Source organism: Neodiprion fabricii, chromosome 7 (assembly GCF_021155785.1).
Source record: "Neodiprion fabricii isolate iyNeoFabr1 chromosome 7, iyNeoFabr1.1, whole genome shotgun sequence".
NCBI classification, from domain to species: Eukaryota; Metazoa; Arthropoda; class Insecta; order Hymenoptera; family Diprionidae; genus Neodiprion; species Neodiprion fabricii.
In genome coordinates, this window is record NC_060245.1 from 9,642,481 (window position 1) to 9,670,318 (window position 27,838).

Sequence of the window (27,838 nt, forward strand, 5' to 3'; positions counted from 1 at the left end):
CATAGTTTTTCGTAAAGTATTGTTAGGTTTCGTTCAAAATTGTAGTAGCTTGTAGATTTTTTATTGAAAAATACAATCGTTCGTGAAAATCTACAAGTTTTTATGGGAAACTATGAATATTCAATATCAAAAATTTAAGACATGTTACGAAATGTCCCAATTTCTCTAAATATTCGTAGAAAATCGTAGAAATTATGCAGGAAATGGATCAGAAGAGAATTTGGTTGTATGTAAATAGAAAAGTACGTAAAAACAAAAAAAAATCTGACATTGACATAGAACATCTGTTTGATGATACAAGGGATGAAATTGAAGGCAAGAGAATATAGTTTAATGAATACTTTGTTGGGGTAGGGATAAAGTTAGCAGGCAAAATCAAAACTAGAAATAATGTACGTAAAATTGAATCAGTCAAAAATTAAATTTTTCTTGACCCTACTGATGCCCTTGAAATAATAAGTACCATTGGTAAATTGAAAAATAAAGCTAGGGGCGTTGATATTATTCATGCCAATATTATAAAGACATACGGCAAGTATACTAATTTCATAAGGCGTTAGTTTGCGTGTGTAATCTAAGTATTTCTACTGAGATATGTAGTTCCTGTTTTTAAGGCTGTTGATAAACATTCCTGTGGCATTCTTATTTTACTATATTTATTACTTGCATCTAATTTTGCCAAAATTTTCGAGAAGCTGTTGTATATTAGAATCACAGGTTTCCTATATAAATATAAAATCCTTTCAAATTTGCAGTTTAGTTTCAGGAAGGGATTTGCAGCAAAAGATGCAAAAGCTAAATATGCTAAAAAATAGCTAATGTAACTGAAATTAGTTACGAAAATTTAGACCAAAGTAAACCAACTGCAGCAGTGTTTTTAGATTTAACTAAAGCTTTTGAACATGGTGAATCATGGAAAACTCATTGTAAAGCTTGAATTGTTTAGCATAAGAGGTCTATCACTAAAAGTATTTACCAGTTATTTTCAAAATGGAAGGCAATTAGTTAAATTCCATAGTATGAAACATACATTTTTGAAAATCTAAACAGGGGTAGGACAAGGGATAGTTTTGGGACCACTATTATTTATATTAGTGATATATATATTTTGAGGAAAGTATTGAGAAATGTTTTATTTTTTAATACGCCGGTAATACTGTGATTATATGCTCAGATATTACATCAACTGGCTTTATCACAATAGACTATCCTTGAATGTGAGCAAGACAGTTTGTGCTACTTTTGGCTGTTGCAAAGATAGCATACCAGTCAATTTTGAATCAGAAATTGATGGTGGAAAAATGTAGCAGCTCTCTTCAATTAAATTTTTAGGTGTTTGCATTGACTGCCATCTGAGATGGAATTTAGAGATTATAAAGAAAGTAAACTACACTAAATACCTTCTATATGTATTTTCAAGAACTGGCAAACTGATAGCACCTAACAATTTCAAAATGATTGTGTATGGAATATATTTTATTGTTAGTGTTGCTCCTTATGGGATATTAGCTTGGGGATCAGCCAATAAAACAATAATGAGCCTAATCGAAAGTGTACACAACAGCATTCTAAGGTTGATGCATGGTTTACTGGCAGGGAAAAAACATCTAGAACTTTACAAGATATACATGCTTGATGCTATCTCCCATAATTATCAAAACCATAGTCAAGAACACTCAGACAACACTGCAATCACTAAAAATAAAATGCTCAGATTACCCAGAGTAAAAAAAAATTGGAAGAAGTCATGAGTATATTGCCAGACTAAATTTCAACAATTACGAAAAATTTATGAAAAACATAAAACCAAGAGGTATAAAACAATTATCCAGAATTATTTCAGGAATACTGGTGTGTAATAATAATGCCTTTCACAGATTTACTAAATAATTTTTATAGTGATTTCGTTATATTTTCGGATTAAGTTATTTTTAAGTTGAATTTTTATTTTTTAGTGATCAGTCTATGTACAGACGCAGAGAATCTCTACAAAATACAGCACTGTGTATCGTATTATTACAATGTAACTTGGTTAATAATAATAATAATAATAATAATAATAATAATAAAGTAATGTGTCAATTAAATTCAATCGAAATTTTTTGTGATAATGTATACTATTTGTACAGTCGATATTTTACCAGACGCTTGGCGAAAAGTTACTTATCGGTGAGTGGCAAACTTTTTTTTCTTACATAATTTCATTACGATGAATTTTTTTATGAACCAGGAGGTGTTTAGATTAATAACAAGCAAAATCACACTGAAAATTAATCAATTTATTAATTATTTTGAAAATTCGACAATTCTTCATCATTATTTACGTTTTGCAGTAAAATTGCAAATTAGAGGTACAACAGATGTCGAGATATTCTTTTCACTCCGATTTTTCCGGAAAAAAAACTTTCGGTTTATTCAAGCTTTCTGACTCTAGTTTGGTGACTTTATTGGAACGAAGCACTGCGCCTGGACTTGGATATGGCCGCATTTGATAAAGTGGTCCTGACGCCGTTGTATCTGCTCCTGTTTTAGCTTCATTGTGTCTGGCCAATCCATCTGACCATTTTCCTCTGCAAAAATAGCATGTTTGAAAATGATCACGTACCAAATCCACACACAGCAGATGCCAATGATTTGAATGCCTTGAAAAAATTATAATAATATAAAGATATTTAATTAGAATAAAGATAATTATATAACGACCTTGGGATATCACTGTAAGATGCTGGATCCATGGGATCTAACGATCGATCCTTCTTCTCTTTAGCGCTTTCATGTCTCTGAACACGTCGGTTGTCAAAACCCATGTATCTGTCTATAATTTCAAGTTTTTGTTCCCGTTTTGCTTCTGCTTCATCTATCTGTAAATCATGGTTGCATTAAATTAAGTATATATATCATACGTTTATCAATACTGTGCAGTAGCAGTCAAATTTTAATTTTTGATTTTCAAGAACAACTTGTCTACTGATTCTTCTCGATCTAGAGGCTGGCAGCTGGTAATGTCTCTTGAAAAACTGAAGTCATGATTCATTCATTTGCAAAATTGAATAGAAACTGATTCACAAGATTTACTGCATGTTCATTATAGCTGAAAAGAGTTCTTACCGTTACTTTCAAGTACTTCTACATGATCAATATTTATAGTTTTTGTAATGAATGGACGTTTTTTCCTAGACATGATACTTTAAACGTCAACTTTTCGATAAAATGGAATTTCCAATTGGAAGCTTTCACCTTGCGTTGATTAGTTTTTGTACGGGCTTCTTACTAATTTTTTCAAATGCACAGAATATGCCATCTATTAAATTGGACTCATTATGCTTGAGTCTTTGTACGGTGAGCAAAAGTGTTTTTTTTTCTTTGTATCCTTATCATAGTTTAACACAGAAAATATTGTAGTTTATAATTTGTCAAAATTCCCATGCGTTTATACAATTCTCATTAATTATCATGATGAGCTGTATATTATAAAATTTATGAGGGATATGTGTTCACTATTACAATTACTTATAATTGCACGTCAAACTTCAATAATTATCACCAGTAAAAGAGTATCAAAACTTTTGGTATGAACATCGCCGACTCGTTAATTACAGTATAAAATCAAAATACAAATAATATACAGCTCAAATGAAGTTTGGTAGAATATTGTAGGATTGCATAGAAAAAGTGACTTGTTACCAGCGCTACGGTCTAGGATTGACCCTATAATACGATTTTGTTTTTATGGGAATGAAATTGAGTCATATAATAAACTTGAATCTATAATCCTAAATATTTACGATTTTTCGACTCATATTAACATACACAAAATGTGCAGTTAATTTTCAGCATAAACAAAATAATGCACAGATTGAGGGTTAAGAATTTTAAACTTGATATTGCTTTCGAAGATTGAAATAAGATACGTTTCATTGATTGCATCAATTGATTCTTTTCTTTTAGGTATTTCAGGATATGCACACCTCCATGGGCTCTTGGTCACTGGTGCTTTCGTCACTGGACAAGTTATCATCTTGATCAGCTGCTTTTAAGTGCAATTCCTCACGTAATTGTGAGGCTGGCTGTGATATCTGGCACTTAGGATGTCCTGGTGGATACCATGACACCAAATCTGATGACCACTCCCAGTAATAGTGTTGTCCACTGGTGGGAATGATTGAAAGTACATGAATTATTGAAAATGTAATTAATTGATGAAACAATTCTGTTTTCTGTAGTAATGCTCATGGTTTTTTTCTGAATTTTAGCAGCTTTCCTAGAACAAATGTGGTTTTATTTCTAACATTTCCGAAGCAAATGTCATTTACTGAAGCACAGCGCTTGAGCATTTGATATTTTTTAAAGCTTTTATAGAAAGACGCACACTCACGATTTGCAAGCCAATGCAATGTGCATTTGAATCTATAAAAAATTCTGCAACATTTGGGTAAATCTTTGAAAAACAAAACCTAATCTAGTTCTGGCGCTTTTTCATTGAGTTGATCACCAGGGAGATGGCCTAAATCGACTTGGACCTTGATTATATCGATGCCTTCAAATGTAGCAATCGAAGTAGCAAATCGGAAGGTACAATGTTGGTATTCGGCATTTGATGAAAGAAAAAAAGAAAAAATGTGAATGACGAAAAAAACAAGAGGTTGATACTTACGATCCTGGATCGAATACAGCTTTCCAAGTATCAGGTAATGGATACTTTAGTAACAATCTTATTTGTCGTTTAATGTACTTTTCTGTAGGCTGCAGTCGTCCTGATCCCCATAATTCTTTGCATTTACTGTTGCATTCGTGATAGATGTTGTACTTGTTTGGGCAGCTGCTATAGCCCTATAAAACAACAATCTTATTCTACATTAACGGATATTGTCTACTCGTAAAAATATTGTTAGTCAATCACTTTTGTTATTGTTATCTTTACCAGGCCCAGTCTTAGGTGGGGGCCACGTGCATCCTTGAACAAGTGACAACGATTGAAGGGGAGGGCAGTGTCCCAAGCCACTACTCGAGTTTTGGAATTAATCTTTGCTGCATAGATAAATATTGAGTAAAAAAAATTCAAATATTCTAATATTCTACATATGTAAGATTTTGCTTCGAGCAGACCATTTTTCTGAACAAACTATATCCACCTTTATGGTTCAGCAGGTATTTTGTACAAGTTGTTGATGTAAGTCTCTGAATCAAACTCAAGGCCACTTTTCGATTCAGTTGACTGTCTAGCAGAGAAAACAGATACTGTTTTGGCGTACAGTCTATTTCTTTGCGGCTCATATCTCAGTTGGTTATGGCGTAAACTTCAATTGTTTAAAGTGGTTCTAGTTGCTAATTTCACACACTTTTTAGCCGGTATACTCACGTCTCTACTCATCCTCAATTTTGTAACAAAAAAACGCTGTCCAGGTTATATTTTCGTTTTAATGTGTTTTGGTTTTTCTGAAAAAATTTATTATCAATACTAAAAAGATTCAAAATATGCACAATATATAGCCCAAGTGGAAAAGTGGAATCATTTATTGCTCAGTAGCTATTATCGGAAGCAAAAAATATTGAGACAGACATGTTAATTTAAAATTGAAAAAAAATTTTTTAATACAACGAATTTCAGATCAAGAAAGTTCTTGTGAAATGGAACTCCAACATAAATAGCGTTTTTAAGTACTACACCGAGATTGAGTAGAAATATGAGTATAATGGTTTAAACTTTTTAAATCGACCTTTTATTAGACGTGAAATGTATAAATAAATTCAATGAATTTTCTATGTGGAGCCCGTAACCTGACTGCTTTTTGATATATCGAACGGCCCCACCAGCACAGTAAAGTCAAATGCAAAAAATTTGGCACGAAGGTTTGAAAATATTTTCCTAGGTAATTTGATCTCCTGGATACAGGGAAAATCGATAAAAGAATCCTGGTGGTACCCTTGACCTTCATAACTGCCATTTCAAGGTCAAATTTTTTTTGCTGTTATTTTGGCCTCAAAGCAGGTAAACCCAAACCAAAAATAAACCCTTTTGGGCCAAAATAGTAAAAAAAAAGAACTGACATTGAAATAGCAATTTTCAAGGTCAAGTATGCTTCCAGGAATTTTGATATTACTTTTTCCCATATTCGACACATAATATATATTCCCTGAAAGAACATCAAATATTATGAGTCCCGTGGTTGGCCCATATATCGACCACTCCGACCATTAAAAGGTTAATTAATCTTCTCTTATTGAACAACTGGGATATGAGCCGCAGAAGAAAACACTGCGCTTGAAAACAACATTCCATTTACCATTGATAGGTAGCCAAACAAATTGTATAGTAGCCTTTGTTTTGATTCAGAGACTTATATCCATTCGTAGCATAAAATTGATAATCGAAATCAAATTGGTATTGATCATTCAAAGAATTGTTGCGTTTGATATGAACTACTATATGTTTACCTTAATAGGAATGGTTCTATGCTATGTTGCACATAACTGAAATACCCCGATAGCAAAGTTCCATTTTTTGTGAGGAAAGGGTATCCGTTCCTGCTTGATCGAATACCAGCCTTTGTTCTTGATGAATAATATTGCAAGAGATCAAGTATCATTACATGCTTTTAGAAATTGAGATTGATAGTAATTGGACAGCATCATGCTGACTCAAGCCAATATATTTGTGCAATAAAAAATTTCTCCTTTGAACTGGTGTGCCCAAGGTGCTTTGAATACAAGCACAACGTATAACTATCGCTTCTTGCACAGGAACACAGTGCTATCTGGGTATCCTCATAGTTGGCTCTGATCTTTACCATAAACTTTTGAGATATATCTATTTGATTAATATCATCCTTTGCGTTGTCGTAGTCCTCGGCAATGATCTCCTCGTGAATCTTCTTCTTCGGATCCTTTTTTACAGATTCTGCAAAATTTTATTTCTTCACATTTGTTCCAAAAGTTTACATGGAAGTTATAGCTTAAGCTAGGTTAAGTTCGGTGAAGTTGGATAAGGTTACGATGACTGAAGATTTTTGACGCTTACCATTTTTTTCACTTCCAGAAATAAGACCTCGCTTAGCAAGACGAGCCGCCAAGGCAGCTGGAAGCGGCATTTAAGCTGATTACTGTTTAAACATCGGTATTTCTTGGAATAAATTTGACAATTGGAGGGCACGGACCACTGATCTCTACTAATCTCTACTGCATGGAGACTACAGTAAAGGAGTGGACACAGCATAAGAGAATAAGTAGTAACGGCGTCCTCAAAAACCCGTCCTTCAATTAGTTCTCCGCTCTGCCACTAGCATCGCAGAGGTCGAAAAGATCGTAAATATTGGGTATGTTCCGATATACCAGTGGCGAGCACTGTTCAGTGCTCTTACTGGGGAAAAATTCGTTCCGTTGTAACATCCGACCGGAACGTCCGTATGTTTTATCGACTATTATTACTGCATGTTACTTTTATCAACTAACCAAACTCGAGGTACGAGAATCTTGTAACCATAAGAAATTAAAACAACTGTCTAACTATTTGAAATATCCCTAGATGGAAATAACTATGAAATTCACTAGCCGAGGCTTAAAAACCATGTTACGAGATCTTCGTACTACAGAGAACTATAATACTATTATGCGTTATTATATATCATATTAACACTATAATTAACTAACACAATTATACCCAATTATTATATAGCACTCAACAATGCCATTTGTGCATTCGGAGCTGAGAGCTATACTATAAGCAATATACGCTTTACTATATAGCCTGGAGTATAGAAGACTGTAAAACCATAGATAAATGCATAACCAATATAATGTAAAGATAGCACTGCTGCAATAACCCATAAAACCAGAGACTGCAAAACCATCAAACCGTGAATGCTAATTACCCGGCATGAACTATACCTTCTTCCGCAACGCCGTATTGTAGGCAACACGCGCAACGTTTTGAAGGCAATGCAGATCTCCAATGTGGAGCCATACAGAGCCTTACCTAGAGAACACATTAGGAAACTTACCGACGAAACGAAAACGTTCTAGAAGCTTCCAAGCCGATTTATATCAATATAAGAATTAACAATTACAGAAGAGAATCATATACAAAAGCACACATGTAAACCTGCTCTAAAGCTATGAATCATCAAATTACTAAATACTCTAAATCTGTTAAGATAATTATAACACAAACAACTAAGGATATTCGCAGCAGCGCGATTCTAATAATGTTAAACAAATAACAAACTATGTTCGTAAACAATTGCTATTGTACTCCAGGTTAACAACGACAGTAGTCGACTATAATACATATGCAATTCTATATAGATATAACTATAAAACTAACAACGACAGTAGTCGGCTATAATACATATACAATTCTATATAGATATAACTATAAAACTAACAAACGACAGGTAACCAAAATGAAATATGGGCTTTGTAACGAGCAAGATAGCAAAAACATTAAGAGGTAGACAGGTAGTTAAGTGGCTGAGGGGCGCCAGAAAGGGGGCTGGCGCCACAAAAGGGGCTGGCGCCACAAAGGGGGCTGGCGCCACAACGAAAAGCTCACGCAGTTCGGAGAACTACGGAACAAAGTCCACGCACCTACACCACCGCACCAAGCAGCGATATACCATACGTAAAAACCTACGATATAGTAATAGCTAAAGAACTAAGATCACAGGCGTGCATGCGGCGATGATGTCGTGCCCTAATTAGAATTCCTAGAAAAGAGGGGAGGTGCGCAAAGGTGACCAAAAAACTAGAGAGGGGGATCGTTCTGCGCAACGATCGACCCCTATAAAAAGGGCGACCGATCACTCGATCGCTCTCTTGGTTTCTACCTCCAGATTCGTCATCTAGTTCCGGTACAGTCTCGCGGTAAAATCCTTTAGCCTTTTGCATTTAAACTTTAATACAACGTTACTCTGCCCAAAAGTTCAGCGAGCTTAAACTCCATTGTGTCATATTAAGTTTAAGATCTTACACTGTGTAACTCCGTTTTTGTGACTTTTAAATATCGAACTTATAAAATAAACCAAAGTCAATCAAAGTATCCAAATATATTAGAGTCAGTTATTCCGCTAAAACCTCTCACCAATCTACGCTACAAGTCATCGCATCCAGAATACTCTCAAAAAGGTAAGCCAAATTAAATCTTTTATCCAACAATTACCCCTTCTTCGATTCGTTCGACTAGAGCGACAGAATGCCCGTTGTCCGGTGTATTTCAATACTTAATCGGTAATTGGTGACCCAAACTACTGATGTGAGTCTAGCTGTAGCTGTGTGTGAATGTTTCCGGTGTCTAGCATCTGGAGATTTCCACTAGGTACCGTTCCGACGTCACACCGTTATAGACGGACAGTATACAGTCGCAGTATCCTAGGGAAATATATGACGTCATAAATCCTCGCCATTTTTCTACTGTGAACACTGGTGCTTTCGAGGTAAGGTGCTCTCAGTGCTTTGATCACGTGATCAACAGCGTTCAGAAATTTAACAGCTTCCACTATTGATAATTATTATTATTGAATATTGTCATTTAAAAATACCGGCCGTTAAAAACAAAAATGGAAAATTTGAATAAATTGTGTTTATTGCAATGTGAAACAAATATTATGTATGAAATGAAAGTAACGCCAAAAAATGTCGATCACAGTATACTGTACTGCGTTCCGTTTTAAGCAGTAACCAGTATAGCTAACTATGAAGGAACGGCTTCGCAGTATACTAAATTGACGACACAACTTACAGTGCTCGCAGTGTATATCAGAACATACCCATTGTGACGCCGAACGGTACCTGGTGGAAATTTCCAGATGTTCGACACTGGAATCGGACACACAGCTACAGCTAGACTCACATCAGTAGTTTGGGTCACCAATTACCGATAAAGTATTGAAATACACCGGACAACGGACATTCTGTCGCTCTAATCGAATGAACTGAGGAAGGAGTAATTGTTGGATGAAAGATTTAATTAATTGGCTTACCTTTTGAGAATAATCTGGATATGGTGACTTGCAGCGTAGATTGGTGAGAGGATTTAACGGAATGACTGATTTTAATATATTTGGATACTTTGATTAACTTGAATTTATTTTATAAGTTCAATATTTCGAGTCACAAACAACGGAGTTACTCAATGTAAGATATTTAATTAATAAATACTAAATTTTCTTGGGAACTTGGACAGAATTGATCAGATTCAACTTATCAAAATTTGCAACGTTTCGTTGGTTTCATTTATTTTCCAACTTCATCAGGCAAGCTGTAACAGATGTACATAAACTTTAAAATTAAGTTGCATAAAACAATAGACATGATACATGTAAGTTACAAATTCAGAAATAATAAACTAAACAAAATTACAAAATATTTACTTTTGAGGTTAAATCATCGTTAAAATCCTCTGGTCCATAACATCAAGTCAAAAATATGTTTAAATAAGACTAGACAGATATATACATTTTTTTTAAATAAAATTATAAATTCATTGTGCCAATAAATCAATTTAAATAAAATAAAATGGACAAATATAATGATGGACAAATACACATGTCAAACGTAGTGACTCTTAAATCACAGACTGTACTGCTCTCACACAGTGTGATAGTACGTGTGGAGGTCGCATTATCTGTATTGTCAACATGACTCTGTTGTCCATGACTAGTGCTATTCATATTGTGCGCGAAAGTTCAACCTCTAAGTAAAATAAAAATAATTACTATGACTTCACTAAATCCTTAACATCATTTATCAGGTCACTGTAAATTGTACTGAGGTTTTGCGTGTCGGATCTAAAATTGACACAATTCATCGCCTTAATGAAAATCATTTCACTTAGGTTTCTCTTCATGTAATTTTTCTCCAGATCTAAAATCTCAACATCCTTGAACTGAAAGTTATGACCATCCTCAACAAAGTGATGTTCCGCTAATGCTGTTTTGTTGTTTTTTATGGACTTCTCAGGTCTGCAGTCAAGTTTGTGTTGTCTCACTCTGGCTTTTAATTTTTGCCTGGTCTGTCCAACGTACCATTTCCCACACGAGCACGGAATCCTGTATACCAGGCCAGATCTATCTTCTTTCTCCACTTTGTCTTTTAGCCGGGAAAATAGATCCTTAACCTTGAATACATTATAGAATACCAACTTGCAGTTGGTGTGCCTAAATAAAGATCCCAGTCTTGGTGACAAGCCTTTTATGTAGGGAAATCTGCTAAACGACCAATTCCTGTTGACATTGTTGCTCCTGATGTTGTTTCTAATCCTCTCGGACACAATTTTCTCACACTTGCTGATGACCTTGTTTGGATAATTGTTAGATGACAGTAATCTTCTAACCATGCGAATACTTTCCTTGGTCTTGTTCACATGACTCAAGCGCATGGCTCTGTTCAAAAACCCTTTTGCAACTCCCAATTTCTGGCTCAATGGATGATTGGAATTAAAATTCAAAATTCTTCCTGAGCTGTACGGTTTCTTGAACCAAGAAGTTATAAGATCACCATCTTCTGATCTTTTTATTAGTATGTCCAAAAAAGGCAACTTCCCGTTATTCTCAACTTCCAAGGTAAACTGGATGTCCTTGTCAACACTATTAAACACATCTAAGATGCTGTCTACTTTATCCTTTGGAACCACTGCGAAGAGATCATCAACATACGACTTAATAATCGGAATTTCAAAGTCAAGGTGAGTCAACGCCATTGAAACAACATAATCTACTGCAATAATGGCAATTGAAGGACTTGCTGGACTCCCCATAGCACATCCTTCCTTCTGAAGGTAAAAATTGCCATCAAACACGAAATATCCCGAGTCGTAACAAAAATCAATAAGCTCTAGTAGAGTAGTCTGGTCTAATTGCACAAATTTCTGGATATAATATAAGTACATGTAAGATGGTTAAAGATTTAACCCGTTGCCATAAGAAACTAGCCAACATGAGGAATAGACGGAATTTCTTACTTAGATGCCGAGCCAACAACTTAATTCCTCTACATATTTTTAATAAGGTGGACTACATTTACACCGTCTGTTTAGATGATCACCCGTTTGGAAGAGAAGTTAGTCACGTATTGTTGGGTAATAGAACCAAGCTACTAAATCTAGAAATCAAGATTACCTTGTGGAAGATTGATAATTTACTACGTACGATAGATAACCTCAAAAGAAACGTGGAGTCCCGTTTTCCATTAGTTTTATGGATGCAAACTTTGAACAAGCTCCATAATTACTACGAGAGCAATTTTAAGAAAATAAAAAAACAAAACATCAAAAAGTTTGGGAAGCTACAAGACAAGATGACTGACAATGTAGAACAAAAAGTTGGAAACAGAATTTATAATTTCACTGATACAGTTTTACCATCAGAAGTCCAGAAGATCTTGGAGTTAGATTTTAACTATGGACTACCAACAACGAATATCAATCAACCGGTCGTTACAATTATTAAGGGTCTGGAGGGGTGTATCGACAAAGTGAAAGATGACGAGTTATCCAACGAGGGTTTGACGGAATCGAGAAATAATCTGAGAGCAAGAGGTGTAAATATTGTGACAAATCACATTAAATATCAGCGTAGAAGCAACAACAATCACAAGAAAAACTTCAACCTAGTTAAAAATATCAAAGTCACAAGAAATTTCTTTAAACAACATGAAGATCTCTTAGTAATGCGCTCAGATAAAGGTAATTCAACAGTGGTCATGTACAAAGAAAAATACCTCACAGAAATGAACAAGTTGGTTGGCGACCGTAAAACACATGAAAAGATCAAAAGAGATCCTACGTCAAAGCTACAAAACATAAGCAACCGCTCAATAAAGAAGCTTGTGGATATTGGTATCCTTGACAACATCCAAGGTAAGCTAATGCGAACTTACAGTGCATTAGCACCAAGAATCTATGGCTTAAGGAAAACCCACAAACCTGGGTGTAAACTTAGACCAGTGGTCAGTAGCATAGGATCACCAGGTTATGAGATCGCCAATTTTGTTCATAAGAGTCTGCTACCGTTCGTAATGAGTCTGAAATATAATGTCACAGATTCATTTCATTTTTTAGACCAAATCAAAGTGAAAAAGGTAAACGAAGACCATGTTTTAATATCACTGGACGTAGTATCTCTTTTTACTAATGTTCATAACAGTTTAATAAGGAAAATCATCATTGAGCGGTGGGATGAAATCCAGAAATTTGTGCAATTAGACCAGACTACTCTACTAGAGCTTATTGATTTTTATTACGACTCGGGATATTTCGTGTTTGATGGCAATTTTTACCTTCAGAAGGAAGGATGTGCTATGGGGAGTCCAGCAAGTCCTTCAATTGCCATTATTGCAGTAGATTATGTTGTTTCAATGGCGTTGACTCACCTTGACTTTGAAATTCCGATTATTAAGTCGTATGTTGATGATCTCTTCGCAGTGGTTCCAAAGGATAAAGTAGACAGCATCTTAGATGTGTTTAATAGTGTTGACAAGGACATCCAGTTTACCTTGGAAGTTGAGAATAACGGGAAGTTGCCTTTTTTGGACATACTAATAAAAAGATCAGAAGATGGTGATCTTATAACTTCTTGGTTCAAGAAACCGTACAGCTCAGGAAGAATTTTGAATTTTAATTCCAATCATCCATTGAGCCAGAAATTGGGAGTTGCAAAAGGGTTTTTGAACAGAGCCATGCGCTTGAGTCATGTGAACAAGACCAAGGAAAGTATTCGCATGGTTAGAAGATTACTGTCATCTAACAATTATCCAAACAAGGTCATCAGCAAGTGTGAGAAAATTGTGTCCGAGAGGATTAGAAACAACATCAGGAGCAACAATGTCAACAGGAATTGGTCGTATAGCAGATTTCCCTACATAATAGGCTTGTCACCAAGACTGGGATCTTTATTTAGGCACACCAACTGCAAGTTGGTATTCTATAATGTATTCAAGGTTAAGGATCTATTTTCCCGGCTAAAAGACAAAGTGGAGAAAGAAGATAGATCTGGCCTGGTATACAGGATTCCGTGCTCGTGTGGGAAATGGTACGTTGGACAGACCAGGCAAAAATTAAAAGCCAGAGTGAGACAACACAAACTTGACTGCAGACCTGAGAAGTCCATAAAAAACAACAAAACAGCATTAGCGGAACATCACTTTGTTGAGGATGGTCATAACTTTCAGTTCAAGGATGTTGAGATTTTAGATCTGGAGAAAAATTACATGAAGAGAAACCTAAGTGAAATGATTTTCATTAAGGCGATGAATTGTGTCAATTTTAGATCCGACACGCAAAACCTCAGTACAATTTACAGTGACCTGATAAATGATGTTAAGGATTTAGTGAAGTCATAGTAATTATTTTTATTTTACTTAGAGGTTGAACTTTCGCGCACAATATGAATAGCACTAGTCATGGACAACAGAGTCATGTTGACAATACAGATAATGCGACCTCCACACGTACTATCACACTGTGTGAGAGCAGTACAGTCTGTGATTTAAGAGTCACTACGTTTGACATGTGTATTTGTCCATCATTATATTTGTCCATTTTATTTTATTTAAATTGATTTATTGGCACAATGAATTTATAATTTTATTTAAAAAAAATGTATATATCTGTCTAGTCTTATTTAAACATATTTTTGACTTGATGTTATGGACCAGAGGATTTTAACGATGATTTAACCTCAAAAGTAAATATTTTGTAATTTTGTTTAGTTTATTATTTCTGAATTTGTAACTTACATGTATCATGTCTATTGTTTTATGCAACTTAATTTTAAAGTTTATGTACATCTGTTACAGCTTGCCTGATGAAGTTGGAAAATAAATGAAACCAACGAAACGTTGCAAATTTTGATAAGTTGAATCTGATCAATTCTGTCCAAGTTCCCAAGAAAATTTAGTATTTATTACATTTAACATGGATGAGAACCAAGATTTGGATATTTAATTAATATGACAAAGTGGAGCTAAAAGCTCGCTGGATTTTTGGGCAGAGTAACGTTGTAGGAAAAGTTTAAATGCAAAAGGCAAAAGGATTTTACCGCGTGACTGTACCGGAACAAGCTGACGAATCTGGTGGTAGAAACCAAGAGGACGATCCGATGATCGGTCGCCGTTTCTATAGGTGTCGATCGTTACGCAGAACGATCCCCTTCTTTAGATTTTGTCAACTTTTTCGCACCTTCCCCCTTTTTCTAGGAATTAGAATTAGGGCACGACATCTTCGCGGCATGCACGCCTGTGATCTTAGTTCTTTAACTATTACTATATTGCAAGCTTTTACATATGGTATAACGCTGCGCTGGTGCAGTGGTGTAGGTGCAGGGTCGTTGCTCTGTAATTTTCCATTCTGCGTGGGCTTTGGTGTTCGGGCAGCAAGCCCCCCTTGGCCCCTCGGGTATCGTGCTTCTTCCTCCCTGTGGGCGTTAGGACCCGGGCCGATCTTAGCAGTTATTTCCTAATATGGTAATCACTGTGCGCATGCGCTAGTGGTGACCCATATTTCGTGGTGTACGTTAATGCCGTCTAGTCATAGTTTACTTCTTAAATATTCTTACTATCCTGTTCGTTACAAAGTTTATATATTAAGATTGTCATATCGGTTACTTGTCGTTTTGTTAGTTCTATAGCGTGTAAATATATGAAATTGCATATGTATTATAATTGATTACTGTCGTTATTCACCTGGAGTACAATAGCGATTGTTTATGAGACATAGTTGCTATTTGCTTAACATTATTAGGATCGCGCTGCTGCGAATATTCTTAGGTGTTTGCGTTATAACTATCTTAACAGATTTAGGGTATTTAACAATTTGATAATTCGTAGTTTTTAGAGCAGGTTTACATGTATGCTTTCGTACATAATTCTCTTCTGTAATTGTTAATTCTTATATTGATAAAAATCGGCTTGGAAGCTTCTAGAACGTTTTCTTTATACTTGTTGGTTGCCTGTCATTGGGCGTTGCCACGTATGCATCTTTGGGTTTAGTGCGAGTTGATTTACCTTTGATCGTTTCGTCGGTAAGTTTCCTAATGTATTCTCTTGGTGAAGCTCTGTATGGCTCCACATTGGAGATCTGCATTGCCTTCAAAACGTTGCGCGTGTTGCCTACAATACGGTATTACGGAGGAAGGTATATTTCATGCTGGATAATTAGTATTCACGGTTTTGACGGTTTTGGAGTCTCTGGTTTTATGGGTTATTGCAGCAGTGCTATCTTTACATTATGTTGGTTATACATTTATCTATGGTTTTACAGTCTTCTATACTCCAGGCTATATGGTAAAGCATAGGTTGCTTATAGTATAGCTCTCAGCTCCGAATGCACAAATGGCATTGTCGAGTGCTATATAATAATTGGATATAATCGTGTTAGTTAATTATGGTGTTAATATGATAGTGATATATAATAACGTATAATAATATTATAGCTCTTTGTGGTGTGAAGATCTCGTAACATGGTTTTTAAGCTTTGATTAGTGAATGTCATAGGGAGCTTCCCAGCAAGGAGACACAGTGTGACACTGTGTTACACGGTCGAACACTGTGCCTTGGTGCTTGTTGGAACGCTTTGAGGTTCTTAATTCAGTCACTAGAGTCCGCTCATGCGTTATACGCATGATTTACGAACATTGAGCGCTCCAGGAAAAAAAAAGCATTGGTGAAACGCGTGTAGATTATCATTGCATTTAATAAATAAATATATACAATACCATGCATCGCAAATAAAATCTTATAGAGATTTTGCAATTGTTCCTAACCACGTGGCGTAGATCGAGGTTAGGTGGTAAGGAGAACTCGGGTGGCGGTACTTTTTATTTTTATGCGACCGGTAAAACAGCGCGGTTCTTTATTGACACCATGCTTTTTAGGAGACGTATACATAAATACATATAGATAATGCAGAATATAGAAACTCTAAAGGGACGTACAATACATTTAACGAGACGCACACATTCACGGCGGTGCGCTCGGGACAGACTCACTCGGCCCCAACCCCAGTCGTGCGGCTAGGCCGCGCTTTTCGCGTCTCATTAATGGGTGGGGGTTGTGCGGTCCGGTAATCACGCCGTATTTCTCAGATTCTTAACAAATCTCTAACTAAAAAATTGGCAGCAATGAATCCAACACAGTGTAACATTCGACCGGAACGTCCGTATGTTTTATCGACTATTATTACTGCATATTACTTTTATGAACTAACCAAACTCGAAGTACGAGAATCTTGTAACCTTAGGGAATTAAAACAACTGTCTAATTATTTGGAATATCCCTAGATGGAAATAACTATGACATTCACTAACCAAAGCTTAAAAACCATGTTACGAGATCTTCGCACTACAAAGAGCTATAATATTATTATACGTTATTATACATCACTATCATATTAACACTATAATTAACTAACACGATTATATCCAATTATTATATAACACTCGACAATGCCATTTGTGCATTCGCATTTGAGAGCTATACTGTAAGCAACTTACGCTATACTATATAGCCTGGTTTATAGAAGACTGTAAAACCATAGATAAATGTATAACCAATATAATGTAAAGATAGCACTGCTGCAATAATCCATAAAACCAGAGAGTGCAAGACCTTCAAAACCGTAAATACTAATTATCCAGCATGAATCATACTCTTCTCCGTAACACCGTATTGTAGGCAACACGCGCAACGTTTTGAAGGCAATGCAGATCTCCAATGTGGAGCCATACAGAGCTCCATCTAGAGAACACATAAGGAAACTTACCGACGAAACGATTGAAGGTAAATCAACTCGCAATAAACTCAAAGATGCATACGTGGCAACGCCCAATGACAGGCAACCAACAAATATAAAGAAAACGTTCTAGAAGCTTCCAAGCCGATTTATATCAATATAAGAATTAATAATTACAGAAGAGATATACAAAAGCACACATGTAAACCTGCTCTAAAACCATGGATTATCAAATTGTTAAATACCCTAAATCTGTTAAGATAATTATAATACAAACACCTAAGAATATTTGAAGCAGCGCGATTCTAATAATGTTAAGCAAATAGCAACTATGTCTCATAAACAATCGCTATTCTACTCCAGGTGAATAACGACAGTAATCAATTATAATACATATGCAATTTTATATAGATACACGCTATAAAAGTAACAAACGACGAGTAACCAATATGACATATAGACTTTGTAACGAACAGGATAGTAAGAATATTAAGGAGTAAACAGGAACTAGAATTCAGCGCATCGTGACCCCGAAAATGCACACGGTACTAACATAAAACATGAGTCACCACAAGCGCATACGCACTGCGATTACCATATTAGGAAATAGCTGCTGAAAGTACACCACGAGGGGAAGAAGCACAGTAGCCGAGGGGCCAAGGGGGGGCTTGCGCCCCAACAACAAAGCTCACGCAGAATGGAAAATTACAGAATAACGACCCCGCACCTACACCACCGCACCAACGCAGCGTTATACCACATGTAAAAGCTTGCAATATAGTAATAGTTAAAGAACTAAGATCACAGGCGTGCATGCGGCGAAGATGTCGTGCCCTAATTGGAATTCCTAGAAAAAGGGGGAGGTGCGCAAAAGGTGACAAAATCTAAAGAAGGGGATCGTTCTGCGCAACGATCGACCCCTATAAAAACGGCGACCGATCATCAGATCGTCCTCTTGGTTTCTACCACCAGATTCCTCATCTTGTTCCGGTACAGTCTCGCGGTAAAATCCTTTTGCCTTTTGCATTTAAACTTTTCCTACAACGTTACTCTACCCAAAAGTCCAGCGAGCTTTCAGCTCCATATTTTCATATTAATTTAAGATCTTACACCAAGTAACTCCGTTTTTGTGACTTGAAATATTGAACTTATAAAATAAATCCAAGTTAATCAAAGTATCCAAATATATTAGAATCAGTTATTCCGTTAAATCCTCTCACCAATCTACGCTGCAAGTCATCATATCCAGAGTATTCTCAAGAGGTAAGCTAATTAATTAAATCTTTTATCCAATAATTACTCCTTCGATTAGAGCGACAGAATGCCCGTTGTCCGGTGTATTTCAATACTTTATCGGTAATTGGTGACCCAAACTACTGATGTGAGTCTAACTGTAGCTGTGTGAATGATTCCGGTGTCTAACATCTGAAAATTTCCACCAGGTACCGTTCCAACGTCACATATAAAATTTTTTATGGTGCATCGGCCGGGAAAACCAAACGTTATAATCGCAAAAAACTTTTTGTGACGCGAGTAGCGACCGACGGACGGCGGAAGCTTTGCGCACTACCGACACGAACTGAAAATCATCCTAATCTCGCTCGATTTGATAAAATAACTCAACAAACCTGAATTTTAATACCCGTTAACTCGCCAAAATTCTAAAAATCAATGAGTCAGTCAAGAATTTTTTCATCTGCTCTGGAAATTTTCCATTCCAATATTTCTTCAATATCGCAACCACTGGGATCTTGTATCACTGACATCCCTCGTTTTCATCGAAATACTCTGTCGAACCAAGATTTCAACCTTCAATCGAAACCTCTGACAAATACCCGTTGTTCTCATAACGGATGCTTCCAAAATCGAACGAAATAAACGGAGGAAAACGCGGAACCGTAGCGAAGCTTTGGGAACAATATACTCAGCCGATTATATTAAGCGATCCGCACGAAATTCCGGACTCTGTAAAGGAGCCTTATCTCAATAAACCGCAGAATTCTAACCATACCATCGGAACTTTTGAAGATATTTGCTATCACACGGGAGATACAGAAGAGCGAATAAAAGAAAGAAATAAGCTGTTCGAGCCCCCAACGCGACCCAGAACGATAAGCGAAGAAGACGCAAAGATTAGGAAAAAGGCAAAAATTATTTCTGAATACCTCCCGTTCAAACTTTCAACGATTTCTACCTCCTTTTTCTCCGACACGGGATCTAAAAATTAAAATAAACCTTATTAACAAAAGATTGTGCAATCCCAACATTAAATGGGAAAGGAAGACCCTCCTACCGACAAAAAACGCCCAGCCGTAGTACATACTCCGCCTTCAGATCGACGATTCAGATCACAAGTTAGTACGCAGGGCGACCAATTATTTGAAGGACAATTAGAAAATTTAGAGGAGACGAACGCGTCGGGAAACTCAAGTCTAACTCCCGAACAGTCACAAATCTCCAACCAAAATTCTAATCCAACGAATAAAAATTCTCCGGAGAACTCGAGAAAAACAGAAAAATCCACTCAAATACTTATTCAAACGCCTAATTCGGAAAACCAATCCCAAACACATATTAAGGTGCCACTGACCTGGCATGTCCTATATATATTTCGTGACGTCAGAAGCGGGGAAATCGCCCGCACAAATCCTGATAAAACGGGGGTATGAATCTGACTGGGAAAATTTTTAAAAGATAGCTTGAATAAAATTGTACGTCTGTATCTCAGTCACTACTATCGAAGATCATTGATAACGTCTAATAAAAATAATGATGAACTCAATGAAATCACGTCGCGTCAAACATGGCCGATCGGGCTAGCGACTTGTTGAATATTCACCGTTTGTGCGATATCAGAATTTCTTTTACTTTTGCCAGGGAGATACCGACGTACAAAAACACACACGTAATCCGGGAAAACCTATAGCACCAGTCAGTTTGCTGTAAATATGGCACGATTTGTGCGGGCGATTTTCAGGTGACAGGAGCCCGTTCTGATACACGAGAAGTCTGTAATTTAGTTCAACGTTGAACCTCCAGAAGCGCTGTAGTCGACCGAAGCGGTACCAGATGATAAAACGACATGGTAATACGCACACGTCCTATGTTTCTGCTAAAGCAACAATCTGCAGTGCCGACGGGAGCATAGGCTTTTAGGTGGATACGAAAAAATGTACAACTCACTCAGAATAACCGTTAGATTTCGAAATTCGTGCATATTATAAGGCATTGTTGGGAAATGGTAATATCAGTTCACAATCGCGGTAACTATTCGTAATCACACGTAGCCCGACTATACGTGAACGGGGCATTCCATGCGAAACCGACCAACCCGCGACCTCGACCAATTTTTATTCTACTGAAAATTTTACACTTTCTTGTACCTGCCAAAAGCAGTCTTTCTGAAATATTTTAGATGTTTGTCTCAACCCATCCAAACACCATAAATTTATCAAAATATCGCACAATTTTTTTTTTAAATGCTCATGGCTTTTCCAAAACCCGATATTAAAATAACATACTGTTTCTTTTCTCGTTTTGAGTCGTAGTTCCGCAAAGAAAATTATTCTTTTTCATTTTATTGAAGGGTTTTGGGGCATTCTACATCGAGTACGCACCACTTAAATCTACCTTTTTTCATCGATTTGATAGAAAATCATTAACAAAAACGAAAATACCTATCCTTTAATTCCTGTTCGTCGAAAAGGCAGATGTAAATGGCGAATAATTGACATAGAATGCCCCATATACGCTCCGGATATCCTCATCTAATAGTAGCATCAATGTCCGCAAAATTGTTATACTTACAGATTATTGACCGAAAGATTAGATGCGGCAGTAAAATAAATACCGAAATTGCAGGAAACACGCAAGTATAGGCGTGAGGGTTTAGGGTTGAGATAAAAAATTATACTCTTGAACAGACCATTATTTATTTATTTATAGCAAATTTGGGGGGGGGGGGGGGGGGGAGCCGGTTGATAATCGTCCGAGCCTGTTTTGAAGATTACCCTAATACATACGCGAAATTGCTTCTGAACCGGATGTGTTTAACAATACTAGGAATACATCCCGCAAAAAATCCATGTCATTGTACATACATACAATTACTGCATACAACGGTTCAACATTCGTGGCAAATATTTTACAGGGCCGATCCTTGTTAAAATTCTGATGAAGAATTTGCTTGCCAATTTTTTCTGTTTTTAATTCTCAACAAATAAGGATTTCACACTTTATTTGCTTCTTTTCATTTGTCACCTAGTTCTGAATGATGCTACCAAAATTTTTTTTTACATTAGACGAACTACCTGAATGTTACTCATTTGGTGGAAATCGTTATAAAACTACATACCGTGACTTCTCGTAGATGGTATACGCTACGGATACGCTAGCGAGTTTTGGGTTGGTTTCTGCATCGTATACGACCTACGAAAAGTCAGGGTATGTGTTACTGTTGTACATCAAATCCGGCACAATCCTATAAGATTTCACAGAAATTTGGAACTCTCGAAGGAATCAACTTCTTCGGATTCCGAGTACTATCCCTCACACCCCACTGTCCCCACTATCCGAGCGGCCGTCACTTCTGCGTTTCCTCGCGTACCGTCCACATTCACTTTTCGCGGCGAACGAAGCAAACGCAAGTGTCTTGGTAATTTGCCGTGTCACAAGTTCTAATCACGTGCAAATTTTCACGCGGCCAGTGGGTAAACATATATTTGTTACAAACAACAATAATCTTGTGAGTGCAACAATGGATGAGTTACGTCGCACGGCTAAACCGAAAAAAGGTTAAATTTGACGCGCCGACGAACGAATCGTTCGTTGCAATGGTAAGTGTTTTATACTGCAAATTTCTGTTATGCAATTATACATATCATTTACAAGAATCCTGCCAAATCGGCACTTGCTATGCAGGGTGATTCGTAATTCACAGCAAATACTTGACAGGGCGAATCCTTGTCAAAATTGGAGTCGACAGTTCCTAAGAAATTTTTCGGGAAAACGCCTTTTTTCATTCAAAGAAATGGAAATTTAATTTTTTCGGATTTCTGTTTCGATCAACCTTTTAATTTCTTGGGTCATCGTCAGAATTGATATCGAAATTCCCCGGTTAATTTGTAAATAATTTCTACGAAAATTTTTTTTTCACAGCTGTCTCGGGGGGGTCACTGGGAGTGTAAATTCAAAATGGCGACCAAATCATGCTCATGCGTATATTCGAAAAATGGTTTTTTTAGGTTAAAATGGTTTTTCTTAAATAACTCGGCCGGTTTTGATTTTACAGAAAAACCGTCGGAACAAAAGTTGTATCAATTTTGATTCTCTACAAGTCTAGTTGTTACAGTTTTTCTTCCAGGATCAAGATTTTTGGAAATAAACCTGAAAAAAGCGACAAATTCGAAATATTTCCATTATCTCGTTTATTTTCAACTTAATGGCATAAATGAATAGCAACAAACTTGTTGAGAATCAAATTCTAAACAACTTCGGTTCCTACCTTTTTTTCCAAAAATCGATATTTTCGGAATTTAACCCGAAAAGGAAGGATTCTCCGTCAACTCGGCCACTTTTTTTCGATTATCTCAGATCTGCCCCATAATTGGTTAAATCAAAGTACTACTGAAAGGTACTCTGCGTGAATTTTTTCAGATTTTTCAATTCATTATTTGAGAAATTGCCGTTTTTTTCTTTAAATGAATAAACACTACCGTTCATAAGTATGGAAACACTCGCCCCAGATTGTTTTCACTGTACCCATGATGCTCATTGTATTTCTACGAAAATGTACACCGTTGAGGAGTGGGGAGGGACTTCCAGCATTTTTATAGTATAGAAAAAAAATGTAGAAAACAAATCGTCTTGTTTACGTTTGCTTCGAAAGAGTGGCGTTCGAAAGATCGTCGTTTTTTTGACATTTGTTTCGATCGTCGTTCTGTTATACATTTTTAAAAATATTGAGTAACCAAATTGTATACGTGTTTCAAATTTTCTTTTCTCTATTCTCTTCATATATAATCATTTTGATTTTTCGTTAGGAGTGTGCAGAACATAAGAATTGCTGAATGCTTCGTTGCGAATACCACAATTTTATCGGAGCCTAGATTCGAATGCTCGGAGAGTTCAATTATTATAATCGTACGGTAATTTTCTTTTCCGATAATTGGAGAAATTTACACGTGTTGACATATACCCTAAGTACGATGCAAATAATCGAGAAATTTCAAATCTTAAGGAAAATAAATATTACGAGTGTTATTATTTCATCATATAAACCATAAAAAGTTAGTTGGGACGAAATTTAGGTTCTTGAGTCAGAAATATCATTCTGACAAAAAATGACCGCGTATTTTCCAAAACAATGAAAGCTTTTTCGAAGTAATATGTGAGCATAAAAAGTCAAAACCTATTTCTACGATTTTTTTCTCCGAAAGCGCCGAGTCATTCAATTTTGTTGCAGAATGGGCGCGCAGTGAAGTTGAAGAATCAATATCTCATCTCCGGTTCTATTTGACGTAGAAAAATGATTCACAGCGCATTCGCGAGCAGAGAGGATAAGCTTTCGTAGAAAACTTTGGTTTATCCGGAAACATTGAACATTGTAATTGTTATTAACAAACGAATTGTTTAATGGTACCATTCTTGGCGAGGCTTCTACCATTTTATACATTCTATAAAAAATCTTTCCGATTACAAATAATCCGTCGGGTTTGACAAGGAATTTCCCATTCATATTCATTCCGAACGACCATACGTTAGATATCTGCTATCGGTAGTAAAATATTGAACACGGTGAAATTTAGAGTGATTCGTAAAAAATGAATATCTTAATTTCAAAAGAATTATCTCAACTTTTCGGATTATTCAAGATGATCAAAATTTTTAATCACACTATTCCATTTCATCGGATTCGACCATTCACTTTTAACATTTTTGTGTATAGTGAGATGGCGCCGACACATGGTTATAAGAGAACAGAAGAGGACCCATGTATTTGTATGTGTCTTTATATGATAAGGAGGGGAGAGCACGAATTCTCTGCCAAAGTATATTTTTATCGACAAGTACTAATCATGTTATGGATTCTGCATTGAAAAAGCGAAACAACCAAATGAACACGCTTACATTTTACAGGATAATCCGTCGTAACCGTTGGACGGACGCAATGTCACATGCGGCGAGGATATCTTCATGGAGTGGTGAACTATGTTCGAATTACATTGCTTCGCAAAGGATGTTAGAAACTCCCATCAACCGGGTGAAGGAACTGTTTCGCAGAACCCGCAGCTTCATAGTTACCTCGAATCTCAGATACTATTTCCTTGCATTTAATATCTCAGAGGGTATAAAAATAATCCTCAACGTCGATGTCAACAATTGTTTCATATATCCATAGTAACATGAATAAAGTGTTACAATATTATATATAATCATTTTTTGAAACCCTTTTCACTAGCAAAATAGCTTCGAACATAAAGTTATTTCATTATTGTCAGTAGAGTTGTGTGTAACAAGCGATGTACAATTCCAGAATGATTCCAATACAGTAATACCCCGAAGTTACGCTATGGGTCGTTCCGGCATTGACGGCGTAAGTCGAAAAAAACGTAAGTCGGGGTGCACGTTTTATACAACTGTATAATGTACATATATATATATGTATAAATACTCACCAGAGATAATCATGTATGTACCTCGTAGAAAACCTCTGAAGAAGAATGAGAAATACTCTTTATTTTGCAAATATAAAATGTTCGAGCACAGTCGTCTGCCGACACAAAGATTTTTTTTTCTCGCGCACAGTCACTATCCGTAGACTGAACGAATAATCGAATACAATGTAATGCACGGACGGAAAATAAACATGACCATTCAAGTTTGCCGACAAGGAGAAGCGGAGCTGGGCTGCGGGGGGGGGGGGGGGGGCGACCGATGGCGTAACTTCATAAAACGAGACCACAACGATTCGTACCCGTTTTCATTCAATCGTATATTTTGAACATATTTCCAAATATTTACAAATGGTGAATGGCGATATTTATGAAATCATTTTGAAAATACTTCGTGCTGTGTAAAATTAATATTGCGCGATATGTTTTAATGTATATGGGACATTCTTTTACAACCAAACACGTTTGTGACCGACACATTTTTGATTCAGCTGAAATTTTTTTTGACGAGTTCTATACCGAAAAAATAGGGATACGTATTCGCGGATTTTTTATTTCACATATTTCGTAAAATTGAGGGGATCGAAAATTTGATAATTTGGTGTTTTTTGGCTTGGAAGACTCACTTTCAAAAATTCATAACGCCGATTTTATTTGAGCTGGAAAGTTCGTTTTTTTCATCTCAAAGCTAATAAAATGAATTTTATTACAACAATTCTTTCATTAACGATTATTCCGAAATTTATACTGTTATAAACAATTGATATGTTTTAACCGATCTTTAACAATTGCCCCAACCTCGTAGCGAGTTCTTAGCACAACCATCGTATTCTACGTCAAATTTTTCATCCATAACGTATTTTGAATTGATGGAGAATACGATGGTCGTGCTGAGAACTCGCCACGAGGTGAAGGCAATTGCTAAAAATCGATTCAAACATATTAATTATTTATAACAATATAAATTTCGGTTAGTCGTAAATGAAACAATTGTTGCATTAAAATTCATTTTATTAGCTTTTGGTTGAAAAAACGAACTTTTCAGCTCAAACAGAACCGGCGTTATGAATTTTTGAAAATGAGTTCTCTGTGCCAGAAAACACCAAATTATCAAATTTTCGATCCCCTCTATGTTACGAAATATGTAAAATAAAAAAATCCTCGAATTCGTATCCCTATTTTTTCGATATAGAACCCGTGAAAAAATTTTAAGCTACATCAAAATTGTGTCGGTCGATTTTTATCTATATCTCTCCGATTTGTCAAAGAATGTCCCATATTCAAGGGTGTTTCACGGAACAATAAATTGAATTTGCTATATTCACCGTAAAACTATCAAAATAATCAGTTCGGTCGTGATGCAATCGCTACACACATGACGTCATCATTTGCATGCAAAAATCGGGTCAATCCTGGTGGTATGGTTACCGACTCAGATTCAGGCCTTTTACCGACCGCGTTTTGTCTAATATTGTGTTGCGCTACTCCCCGGTGGAGAGTACCACCTTCGAATGGTTTGGAACCAAGGAAACTTACGCAGAGGGCGCTTCGATCGATTACAACTTTCAGATCCAGGTCAGCGGCACCTTAAGATTCCTCAGGAATTTAAAATGGTGAGCGAACCCGTTGCAAGTACAGGCGCAACCGCCTTACCCGCACCGACTTATCATTATATCTCAATTAAGGATGCTTTAGAGGCAGTCCGGGTGTTTGACGGCAATCCATCCCAGGTTAGAAGTTTTGTGCAGGGATGCAAGGATGCACGCGAAATGGTCCCGCCTCAAGTCGAATTAAGCCTCGCGCGAATAATACGTAATAAAATCAAGGGAGTAGCTCGACGTGTGATCGAGAACGAACGGTTCGCTACCGTAGACGAATTAACCGCGCGAATAAATGAGCTTTATGGACCAGCCAAATCCGTTAATCTGTGTCAGGGTGAACTAGGGAAAATTTTCCAAAGACAGAATGAAGACGTCGTGACGTACGCATCAAGGGTACGCGAAGCGATGGAAAATATAAGACAGGCATTCTTGCAGGAACAACGTAAAGATGATTTCGATTATATTGCGTTGTATGTGGAGCAAACGACCACGATAAATACGATTGCCAATATAATTCAGATAAAAGCTATTACGACCACCGTAAACCTCGGAATCAAAGTTATGTTATCCAAGGTAATCGAGCAGACTATCGGAATAATTATAATTCGAGAGATGCTTATTCGGATCCTCGACGTAACTCGAACACCTACCAACTGCAAAATAATACTAACTCGAGAAATCAATTTCCGAAACATCAAAATCGTCAAATAAATTACCAACCGCAACCCGGTTACGATTCAAGAGAAAATCGTCCCAATCGACAGCAGGGACCTCCGAATTTTAGTAACCAAGACAATCACAGTAATCGAAGGTCGAACTCCCCTAATCAACAAGGTTATCCTAGA

General features: G+C 36.5%; 3 protein-coding genes across 5 annotated transcripts; 1 reads left to right on the forward strand and 2 right to left on the reverse strand.

Annotated features, from left to right (window-relative positions):
- Positions 1-2,258: 2,258 nt before the first annotated feature.
- On the reverse strand, positions 2,259-7,208 carry LOC124186058 (polyglutamine-binding protein 1). Of its 3 annotated transcripts, none has more exons than XM_046577409.1 (6): positions 7,019-7,208; positions 6,789-6,898; positions 4,655-4,830; positions 3,969-4,149; positions 2,704-2,861; positions 2,259-2,570 (listed from the first exon to the last, which is right to left on the reverse strand). In XM_046577409.1, exons 1-6 carry the CDS (start codon positions 7,086-7,088, stop codon positions 2,378-2,380), a joined length of 888 nt encoding a protein of 295 aa, XP_046433365.1. In that variant the 5' UTR covers positions 7,089-7,208; the 3' UTR covers positions 2,259-2,377. The 3 variants fall into 3 exon arrangements, with proteins under 3 accessions (XP_046433365.1, XP_046433363.1, XP_046433366.1); XM_046577407.1 differs by lacking the exons at positions 6,789-6,898; positions 7,019-7,208 and adding exons at positions 4,922-5,028; positions 5,133-5,295; XM_046577410.1 differs by lacking the exons at positions 6,789-6,898; positions 7,019-7,208 and adding an exon at positions 5,360-5,386.
- A 3,500-nt stretch (positions 7,209-10,708) lies between these two features.
- On the reverse strand, positions 10,709-11,749 carry LOC124186671. Its single transcript, XM_046578553.1, has one exon. It carries the CDS (start codon positions 11,747-11,749, stop codon positions 10,709-10,711), a length of 1,041 nt encoding a protein of 346 aa, XP_046434509.1.
- A 539-nt stretch (positions 11,750-12,288) lies between these two features.
- On the forward strand, positions 12,289-14,331 carry LOC124186672. Its single transcript, XM_046578554.1, has one exon. The coding sequence runs from the start codon at positions 12,289-12,291 to the stop codon at positions 14,329-14,331; it is 2,043 nt and encodes a 680-aa protein (XP_046434510.1).
- The last annotated feature ends 13,507 nt before the right edge of the window (positions 14,332-27,838 follow it).

Coding starts and splice junctions, on each gene's coding strand:
- LOC124186671 (XM_046578553.1), bottom strand. CDS start 11,749: ATGGGGAGTCCAGCAAGTCCTTCAATTGCCATTATTGCAGTAGATTAT.
- LOC124186672 (XM_046578554.1), top strand. CDS start 12,289: ATGACTGACAATGTAGAACAAAAAGTTGGAAACAGAATTTATAATTTC.
- LOC124186058 (XM_046577407.1), bottom strand. CDS start 5,274: ATGAGCCGCAAAGAAATAGACTGTACGCCAAAACAGTATCTGTTTTCT. Junction 4,831..4,921: donor CCCACCTAAGACTGGGCCTG/GTAAAGATAACA, acceptor GTTGTTTTATAG/GGCTATAGCAGCTGCCCAAA. Junction 2,862..3,968: donor GTGACCAAGAGCCCATGGAG/GTGTGCATATCC, acceptor CATGATTTACAG/ATAGATGAAGCAGAAGCAAA.